Genomic DNA, 11,221 nt, shown 5'->3' on the forward strand with positions numbered 1-11,221 from the left:
TTGTCTACTTGGCGTTAGCTGGCTATTGAGAGAACGTCTGAGAACCAGTCATGCTCCCGGTCCTCTTTTCCCATGAGTTGACAAAAAGAGGCAGGAAGTCTCCACGGAGCCCAGACTCCAGCCAATGTGGCCTGGCCACAGATAACAGCCAAGATCCGTTGTTATGTTGGCAAGAGGCAAACAACAGCTCCACTGGACACATACAAGCGAGGAATAGGACGGAGGTGAAGGCTTGAGATCTGACAACTAAACAAACACTCAGTTTTCTGACCCAGCAGATAAAGATGAAGCTGAAATACTGAAGAGTCTGGCTATAGTGAGAAAAAAACTAAATAAAAGCAAAAGAAATTCTTGTCAATGAAAGATAAAGCAGGACAGGGTATTGAATTGCACAATGATGTTTATGATACATTTTCATTCAGTTTCCCAAGAACTGAGCATCCAAAATGTGAGAGAACTCACAGTTATATCAGACATATTACATTTATATATCTCTTTCCACAGTCAGCGTTTGTAATGTGTCCTCATGTGTCTCATCAACCAGGGAATTTCAATACAGAGATTTGTGTTCAGTGTGTACGTCTATTTATTCCAGTTGGTTGTGTACTTTAAGTGAGGGGAATTACTGGTGAGCCCTTCAGACGATGTGGTTTGCTCAGTCTTCCTCTTTCTCTGGCACAGCAGCACGTGAGCAGCTCCAACCCAAAACATGAGGAGTTCCACTGACTCAGCAGAAACATCAGTCAGTTAATTAAGTGAAAACACATCACACAACATAAGTTTTACCCTTAATGGCCAATCCCTTAATTGCCGCTACTGTAAGAGTGTCATTAGACCAATGCACAGGCTCACGGGAGAGCTGCAGACGTCTGTGGGCTGTAATAAGATACATGGATGTCCTGTGCACAGCTCCTATCAGGCCTAATGTCAGTGTCATCGTTTTTTAAAAAAGGAATCACATCCATTCTGTGACTGCATTAATAAATCCCTTTCATATATCACACCGACACATTTAATCACTCTAGTCCTGGGGTTATGGGAGAGTGTTGACAGTGGCGGGTGAATAGCAGCCCACATGGGGATGGAGAAACACCAGGATGAAGGATGGTCACTCACCATGAGGCCATGATGAGAGAGTGTGTGTATTCCGGGCTATAATGAATATTACAGAGTGGCCTCAGAAACACATTACTTTACTCCTACTACTTTACTTTTTACCAAGAGGAAAATACCCACTGCGTGCACAGTTTGTTTTGAGGCCTTTAGGTCAGTTTTCAGAGGACGACATCGGGATCCTGGTGAGCAGCATCAGATAGATGGGGATGATAACCCCTGTGTGTACTCACCGCTGTAGAACCGGATCAAACAGCTGAGGTCGGAGTTGGCTGCTTCTTGCTGCACCCGAACAGGGTCTGCGTAGCCCATAGACGCCAGGTAGTCGTACAGAATCTGGAGCGGACGCTCAGAGGGGTCCAGCCTCCTGACGGACAAGAGAGAACAGAGAGGAGGTGTGACGATGACCACCACACAAAACAACAACACTAGTTTCTTATACGGGAAATACATGGAATGAAACATTACAATTAGGGATGGGAGAAAAAATCAATTCAGTTACAAATTGTGATTCTTGTGAATGACGATTTTAAAATCGCCATGCTGCCTCCCAAATCGATTTTTTTATTTTTTTTTTATTTTTTTAAACATATTTATTGCTTTATACGGGGGGGATATATGAGGGGAGCAACATCACCCCAGATCATGTTGACCAACATTTTTTTGCACAAGAATCTAAACATACCCAAGCACTAGCTTTGTTTCGCCTACATGCAAACAACAATAGCATACTTTTTGTTTATTTCAAAGTTTATATTTTAGGTAAACTTTTATTCATTCTATTTAATTTACCTTTTATTTATTGTTTAAAAGTAGCCTAGGTGGCTTACGTTTCTTAATCCGTCAGTTTGTGTGCAGTTGACAGGGGCTATACAATAATAGGGCACATTTTTATTTATTTTCTCTATTGGCTGCCCAGCAGTCATTAAGTTAATGTTAATATTTGAAATAAAACTTGTAAAGCTCTAAGTGAATTTGACTGTGTTGTATTTGAAGGTATGATTCAACATTTTTCCATGGTCCAGTACTTAAAAAAAAAAAATAACCAAAAGAAATCCCAGGAAATCGTAATATCGAATCGCAATACTTACAAAATCGCAATACCCACAGAATCGCAATACATATCGTATCGCCACCAAAGTATCGTATCGGGAGGTCCCTGCCAATTCCCGTCCCTAATTACAATAAAGGTGGACGGTTTGAAGTTCATTAAAAGTAGCAGACAGTTTTTGATTGGCATAGCGGAAGAGTCCGGATCAACGTTCACGACGACTAATCTGTTCTAATTATTCCACTTGTCCAACAGGCCTTTTACCCTTTATCTTGTTAGTAGTAATAATGTATTTGAGTTGGAAGTGATCAAGCTACAGGGGTCCCCGAACCTTACTGAGGTTATGTGTGATCTTTCCGAACAAATCACAGTGTTTTTCTGGTTCTCATCATACAGAATGTAGAGCAGACACAAGCAGATCAGATGAGGTTTGGCTTCACTTTTACGTGTCAGCGTGAGGACCTTGGTGATTTGGGAGGCCGGTGATGTCAAGCTGCTAACCCCTCTGAGGAGAGACTGTTGAGATGTCAGGGAGCTTCTCTCTGGGAGACGCTCAGGGCAAGACAAACTGCAGGGGAACCCCAGGGACACCCAGGACATGTCAGAGCAGAGGACGGATGGATCCCATTCCCCTCCCTTTACAGCACATCCCCCTGAGGACCACTAGCACCTGCCACCTCTGAGGGACAACCCATGCAGGAGGTCCTTCCTGCTCTTTTGACCTGACTCAGGTCTTCCACTGTGTCCACATGTCTGCCATCATATTTAATCCTCTTCTGTGCTGAGAATCATGTCCTATATTATTCTGAATTGGCTTTTCTGCCCTTTTACTTTTGTTTCTCTAAGTCCATGCTGATTAGGGCTGGGTATCGCCACTGATTTCCCAAATCGATTTGATACCGATTCACAAGGTTTATATTCGTTTTGATTTTTGATTTGATTCAATTCAATATGGATTCAGTTAGGGATTCAGTCTACAATACCATTTTTACCTGGATATGACAGATATTCTCAGAGAAATAAAGCTGTAGACTGTGCAAGGAAACCTCTGACATTATTTTAAATATTAAGGGAGACCTGTCCTGATAACAGAGTATGTTGGATGATATATTATCCCAGAAATGGTTGTGATTGATGATATTATTGTTATAATTTATAATTTTATGATAATTTTAGAGATAATCCTCCACCCTTTCAAAGAGCAATGAACTTTGAATTCTTAAGAATATTCAGTCTGACTTTTGAATTAGAATTTAAAATATTAAAATATTAAAATAAATAAATAAAACAGAAATAAAATAAACCACACACAACCAAAGCAATACATAAAAAGGACTCTCTGGCTCTGCTAACAAAAATTGCTCTTGAATAAGTATGAAACATTGGCTCAGGGTATATGTTACCAGCTTGGTGAACAGGGTGGTTAAGATTTAGATGACAAACTTACAATCACGTATTTAGTTAATAATCAATGTTGTCAGATCATAGATCTGGATCTCTCCGGTCGAGTGCTGGCTGATTCAGGTCCTGATAGGAGTGTGGAGGGAGGACCCAGGAAACTCCAGCACGGTTCAAACCAGCCGCTGCTTCTGCCCTGAACCTGAAGCAGCGGCATTGGACATTGACCGTAGTGGAAACTTTCCTTTAACAAAGTAACTTACCACTGGTTCATATTAACGGGCTAAGCTCGTCTCATCTCTGCATCAGTGTGTGTCACTCTGTGTGAGTGAGTGGTGGTGGGGGGGGGGGCTCTGGGGCCTATACGTGTCCATGAGTAGACTGTTTTAAATCCGTCTCTCTCCCAGTCTGAGGAGTCTGGCTCCTGGTATTTCACATGATGGCCCATACAATGATGATTTAAAATGAAAAATGGGGGGGGGGGGGGCATATAGGCAAGTTGCACTGTCTCCAACAGTAGTCTCAAAATGTGACTAAATGGTTGCAGCCTGGAGCCCTGCCATCCATCTTGGGGCAATTAGGGCTCCCCATGGAAGAGCGTGGGAAAATGAACGATTGTTTCTCTTCTCACCCTGTTGGCACCGAGAGTCTGATCTGGATAAGTGACTCCAAAAATGTGTGAATGGGGGGGGGGGGGGGGTGGTGGATGTCGTCCAGCCACTCAGTCATTTTATCTTAGAAGGGAGTTTGTGTGACCGAAAATAAAATTGTTCCCATTGCAGGAAAGGAGCCGGACCAAGTATTCCTGTAAGCAGCACATTACTACAAGCTATAAAAAGAAAATCACTAAAAACAACTTCCATCCCTTCCATCATGTCCTTACTTACAAATCCTTCTTCAGCTCTCGTCTCCGGGCTGTCACCAGCTCTGTGTGTGTACTTGAAGAGTACGAGCAAATATTGTCAACCACAGTAACAAAACGTACTACACATGGACTTTATCCAGTGAGAAAATATAAAACTAGACGTCAATTTAAGGTTAAACATAAATAGAGTTCTTGTGAGTGTATTTTCCATTGAGATACTAATTCAATGCATTCAATTCAACCCTGACTTGTCTGTACTATATTGCTTATGTGCTGTCTGCAGGAATGTAGACATTTCTTTTTCTGAACAGGATTCATAGTTTTCTTCAGTCTCCAGTGGCCTGGTTTGGATGGAGAAGACTTCTAATATTACATTTAAATCCACCTGATCATACTCACAGGCAGACTGCGATTTAAGCTCAGTGCTGCTCGAGTATAGCCTGAACCAACGCAGCCCATCCACAGGCTTAGAAGCCTCTCATTTAATGCCGTACTTCATCACTCTGCAATGCCTACGGCTTTTAATCAGCGTACATATAACGAACTGTTGATTGATCATGACACACTGCAAAATCATTACCAGTCTCCAGTCATGTGTCTGTGGCTCGACCCTCCAGCTACCGATGCTCACTAAAACAACCTCTTACAGGTCTCAGCCATAAATGCACCCACTGGCCTTATTGTCTCAACCCCACATTTCAGGAGATTTTAAGATTTTGCAGAATCACTTTCCCACATCTTTAAAAAAAACCCGGAGCAGACAGTGCGACTCACACAGAATACGCTGTGAGCCACTGCAATTTAAGCTATAGCGGTTTTGTTATTTTAGACTCTCCCGTCTAATATCTTGACGTTGGCTTTCTCCCAAAAGCAAAAGGAGGAACAGCCCAGATTCCTTGGTCACGGATCAGTGAACCAGCTTTTTATCCTTTGCAAATAATCAAGGGGTCATTTGCTATTTCTGTCTCCGTATGTCTTCTCCCTGGCTGAGAAAGGCGTAGAGTCATGTTCCCTGAGGGTATCCTGGCCGAGACGCTCTGAGAGCATGGGATGTTACGATAACTGCAGCGGGTCCTCGGCGCTGCGTTTGCCCACTTTGCAAAACTCAAGCCTGCTCATGGTGACATGTGGGATTCAGGGACAGGATATCCAGTTAATGCTATGGCCTGGTGTATTTCTTATATAACATAAATGAGAGCAAGATGTGGATATTGACCAAGAAACAGAACTCTTCTAAATTGTTTTTGTTGGATGTCAGCGTATGTCATGATTCCCGTCTCTGTCGTGTTTATTTGTGTGTCTAATGGAAGAGATCCGCTTTAATGAATGCAGCTGTCTAAACCTGCTGCGTAACAGCTCATGTTTCCCTCGTGCTACACACACACACACACACACACACACACACACACACACACACACACACACACACACACACACACACACACACACACACACACACACACACACACACACACACACACACACACACACACACACACACACACACACACACACACAACACAGAGCAGCTTTCTACGCTTCATTTCACATCTTATTTCTTTCACTTCTATTATTATACATGAAGCTGCAAGCTGCTAGATGCTATGAGTGCACAGGAATACTGTATTAACTGCATACCATGATGATACTAATGCAGAGCTGCAGTTGATGGATACTGGATGCTCGTGTTTTCCCATTAACAGAAACTGATGCAGGTTTAACCCACATTACGGTGCTGCTCTAAAAGGGCTGTAGGGTATTTGCAGTACTTCTTCCACAGATCTGTACCAAGGACACTTTAGATTCTGAACAATAGTTGGTCTCTAGGCAGCCATCTACGTTTTTTATTATATGCCAATTACTAGCATTGATCAGAATTATAAGATATGAAGCATAACTTATCTTAAATGACTCAACATGCTGTGTCTTTACCTGACCAGGTCTCCGTGCAGCTGAACGTAAAGTCCCTTTCCATCCCTCTGAGCGCACAGCTCCTCCACCGTGGTGCTGGTGGAGCAAAGCACCAACTGCAGGTCCGTCTGAGGGGTGGAGGAGGCCTGAGGGCCGGAGGCAGGAGGCTGAGGGTCCACGCCGGCGCCATAGAGACACACACAGCCCCGCTGGGTGTCCCCCTTCAGCCAGTCCCGCTCTCGTGACCCAAATCTGGTCTTTCTCGTCACAGGGCCACGACTCCCATTCCGCTTCATGTTGCGCTGATGACACAGAGAGAGAGAGGCATTCCAACAGAGACAGCCATGAGCATGTCTAACAGCCTAGAGAGCTTGAAGGGGGTTCAACATGTCCTCAACACATCGTCTGTGGTGGTAGATGCATCTGTGCACAACTGGAATAACAAACTGGAACAATAACTATGCTGTGGAATTAAGTGAATTTGACACTGCCTGAAATTGGTGCTTGGATGATGAAGGAGAACCCGTCCTTCAGTGTACCAGATTACAATAATCAGTGTTTTATGATCAAACTGTAGTCATTGGCAACTGTGCAACAAATACTTCCCGTCTTCTGCATCTTGATTGTATTTAAGGTGGCGGTCAGGTCTTGGCGTGGTAGGCGGCCTATCAGGTGTCATTATAGCTTTTGTTTGAATTATTGTGTGAACCTTCTCCTCCCTGTAGCGACAACTTTCCCTTTCAAGACTGAAATAAGTCCGAACTGGAGCAGTGTCATTCCAGTTAGAGAAACAGAGGATGTGACAGTGCAGAGGTTACGAAGTTCCACAACTGTTGCATAAACCGTGTGGCCACAGTTTGAGTGAACTGCCAGCTTCTGTCGAGGTGAATCTGAACGAAGCACTGGGCCTCAGTCGACGTCACAGATGCAGCAGACAGCTGTGACCATGTGTGAATGGGAAACAGGGTCACGCTGAATAAGAGCATCGAGTTCAACCAACCAAACCTTAATCAGAAAGAGGAAGAGACATGCTGTGTATTTTGCTACCTCCTGAAGAAAAGGAGGTTTGTTAATGGCTGACCGGGCTCTGTTTCTCATTTAGCTATGGAGGTCCCTTGTGGACTCATTGATCTATGCAGTATGTACGTGGCTACAACACAAGCTGCATCTGGCTCATCCGCAAATCAACAGACATCGACATCTCTCATCATGAGGGAATTTCTTTACTGCAAAACACTGGATTCCTTTCTGTCTTTGTAAACAGGCAGAAAATAACAGTAAATATCACTTTCCCCTTCACTGTTGACACTGACTGAATTATGGTTTCACAGCCAATAACTACTGACACTACAGAAATACTGAATGGGAAAATCTGAATTTTATTTATGGCCCTATGAGCTTGTTAACAGGGTGACCTATTTTACTTTATGACTTTCCATGTGCTCCTTCCTTCAAATACAATAACGGAGCAATGCGTGCACATTAAACTGAATTGCACAACTGAGATTTTGTGTGCGTGTGTTAGCTTGTGTGTGTGTGGGTGTGTGTGTGTGTGTGCGGTCCAGGTATTGTGTATTGTGGGGACCTCAATCTGTTAACACAGTCACATTATGGTGGCAAAAAACCAAGTCACCATAGAGTAAATCATTACATTTAACATTTTAAGGTTTAGTTTTAGGTTAAGGTCTCAGTTAAGGTTAATGATCAAGTTAGATTATGGTCAGGTTAAGGTTAAGGGTCAGACAAGTAATGGTTGAGTTAGAGTAGGTCTCCAGAAAAAAATCAATGTAACGCCGTATAATGTCTTCTGAAGAGACACAACTGTGTGGTTATGTGGTTATGTGGTTGTGTGTGTGTGTGTGTACTTTAGGGACTTGTATGTTACAAATCATTTGTCTTGCCTTATAATGTCAGACAAATTGCTCAGAAGGTGCAGGGGCCTCCCAATGAAAGCTCTGACATCCGTTCCTGTGTGTGCGTACGTGTCTGCGTGTGTGTGTGTGAGACTGTGTGTGTGTGTGTGTGTGTCTGCTACGTTCCTCCCTGGATGACTGTCATCTCGAGATCAATCATCAACCAGGGGGAGATCATCAATCAGCTGACACACAGCACGTTACGTAATACCAATGCGAGGATGCGTTTGAGTTGTGTTTGAATAAACCTCCGCAGTGACAGTGAGAAAAAAACACACAACATGGAGAAACGCTCCGGTGGGAATCGAACGCTCGCTCCTCTCCACTCACCTTTAGCACCCGGATCCCCGTCGCAGCCCCCGGACCGCTGCGGCTGCCCCGACCCGCCGGGTGGACCCCCTTGTCCGGCTGCCTGTCGATGCAAGCCCCGCTCCCCCCCACATCCCCTCCTCCCTTCTCGCTGGTGCCTGTGTGGCTGTTGTTAGTCGCGACGACCGCCGCGTTCACGTCCTCGTCCTCCATCGCCATGTCCCGTCCCTCCCATCAGCTGCGGGTGCGTGACTGGCAGATTCCCGCGGAGGAGCAGCAGCTGGGAGGAGGAGGAGGAGGAGGAGGAGGAGGAGGAGGAGGAGGAGGAGGAGGAGGACCGGTCCGGTGCAGCGCCGCCATGTCCCCGGTGACTGGGAGAGCTGTCAGCCGGGACCGGGACCGGGAGAGCCGATCGATGCACATGACGGGGGCGGGATCAGGGGCGTGTCCGGCGGCCGCGGCCCCCTCCTCACAGCCATGGAGCCACGTTCATGTGTCAGTCACATGTTCACCATGGTGACATCACGACGGGCCATCGTAGGGTGTGTCCACGGCCGATCAGACGTTCTAGCTCTATTAAAGGGATAGTTCACCCAGATATTAAAACTCTATCATTATCTCGTCACCACTGTGGCAGAGGTGGCAGCTGATGATGGATCCTAACTGGCGGCAGTGGACAATGACTGTGGACTATAGTGGATCCGATGACCATAGACCAGGGGTCTTCAGGCCAAGGACCCCCAAACAGGTGGAGAGATGGAGCAGGGACCCCCTACTATATATATTGTATAAAATTGTGTTTTATATTAAACTGGGCCTAGTGCCATGTATAAACATAACTAACCTGATATTGTGCATTCAATACTAAGCTATTCAAATATAACACAGGTTCATATATTCATGTTTTTAATTTAAACATGTGCAAGGTACAGGGTGGCCATGCCACTGCCATTTATAAACATACAGTGGGTACGGGAAGTATTCAGACCCCTTTAAATTTTTCACTCGGTTTCATTGCAGCCATTTGCTAAAATCAAAAAAGTTCATTTTATTTCTCATCAATGTACACTCAGCACCCCATCATGACAGAAAAAAACAGAAATGTCGAAATTTTTGCAAATTTATTAAAAAAGAAAAACTGAAATATCACATGGTCATAAGTATTCAGACCCTTTGCTGTGACACTCATATTTAACTCACATGCTGTCCATTTCTTCTGATCCTCCTTGAGATGGTTCTACTCCAGCTGTGTTTAATTAAACTGATTGGACTTGATTAGGAAAGGCACACACCTGTCTATATAAGACCTTCCAGCTCACAGTGCAGGTCAGAGCAAATGAGAATCATGAGGAAATGTAGAAGAGACAGTGAATCCTCAAGCTATCTGTGGATGGCACACATACTCCCACATTAGTGAGATGTCGGACCCTGATGGGTAGCACACAACTTATCTAATCTTGGATGGATGGAGGTTGTCAGGCAGAGGGTCAAACCAGCCTCACAATATGTTGGATGCATGTTAATGTGTATTGAAAGACATTTAAATTCATGAAAAAAAAAAAAAAAAAAATTGAAAATTTTAAAAATTGTCTAATCAACCAAAGATTTCACGACCCCCCTGCAGTACCTCCGCGGACCCCCGTTGAAGACCTCTGCCATAGACTATGATTGCAGCAGAACTGCTTGACATATAGTATTGAAGTTATCCTTCAAAATGTTTACCCTCATCGATGCTGCTATAAACTTTTAACCCGATGATGTTTTCCTACACTTGACATCTATTGCACTTCTGTCCGTCCTGGGAGAGGGATCCTCACATGTGGCTCTCTGAGGTTTCTACGTATTTTTACCTTGTTAAAATGTTTTTTAGTCGTTTTTCCTGACTCTTGCTGAGGGTTAAGGACAGAGGATGTCACACCATGTTAAAGCCCTATGAGACAAACTGTGATTTGTGAATATGGGCTACACAAATACAATTTGATTGATTGACTATGGTCAATGGGTGGGAAGTGTTCGAGTTAACAAAACACTTCTGGAGTTTCGGGGGTAAACATCGCTGCAGCCAAAAAAAACAAACCCTGCGCAATGGGCTTCTGCGCAGGATGTGCGCGCAAAGTTTTTTTTATATATAATTTGAAATGGTTATGGTTCATTTTTGTTTTTAAATTTACATATTAGATATTGTGCAACGAATAGGTGGTTGAAGTCCTGCCAACACGACAGCCAGCCAAACTGACCCATGAGTTCGGACCCAGCTCCTGTGTCCACTGGGGTCCTGGTTCCACCCATGGCAGCGTAGTGGCGTGGGGCATCCATTGCGGCCCATCATTATAGCTGAGTAGCATGGCATACATACAGAATGTTGTCTATACAGTTTAGAGAAATAAAAAAATCTGTTGAACTAGGGGTGGGCAATCGTGATTAAATCTGTCACGTTCATTTATATTGCAATACTTTTCATTTTCAGTAAAGTCAACTGAAGAACTTATGAACAAAACAATTTTCTAGCAAAAGCAGCAAATTGAAAACCACTTTAACACATTGATGCAAAACTCATGTCAAATCCTGTTCTTCTAGTTAACTGATGACAGTCCAACTACTTTGGTGTAAATGGTATCATAAATCTTGGTTGACTAATTTAAATTGTCTCATACTATGTGT

The 11,221-nt window shown here is 43.9% G+C and overlaps 1 protein-coding gene across 1 annotated transcript in view; it reads right to left on the reverse strand.

The window, feature by feature from the left end:
- The window catches only part of phlpp2 (PH domain and leucine rich repeat protein phosphatase 2), a 34,056-nt gene extending 25,385 nt beyond the window's left edge, over positions 1-8,671 (reverse strand). The window contains exons 1-3 of the mRNA XM_061067707.1: positions 8,582-8,671; positions 6,360-6,640; positions 1,347-1,480 (exon numbers count right to left, since the gene is read on the reverse strand). Coding sequence (XP_060923690.1) covers positions 1,347-1,480; positions 6,360-6,634 — 409 coding nt within the window. The 5' untranslated portion in view covers positions 6,635-6,640; positions 8,582-8,671. The remainder of the gene's footprint in view (positions 1-1,346; positions 1,481-6,359; positions 6,641-8,581) is intronic.
- Between the last annotated feature and the right edge of the window lie 2,550 nt (positions 8,672-11,221).

The sequence above is a fragment of the Limanda limanda genome, chromosome 3 (genome assembly GCF_963576545.1).
Source record: "Limanda limanda chromosome 3, fLimLim1.1, whole genome shotgun sequence".
NCBI lineage: Eukaryota > Metazoa > Chordata > Actinopteri > Pleuronectiformes > Pleuronectidae > Limanda > Limanda limanda.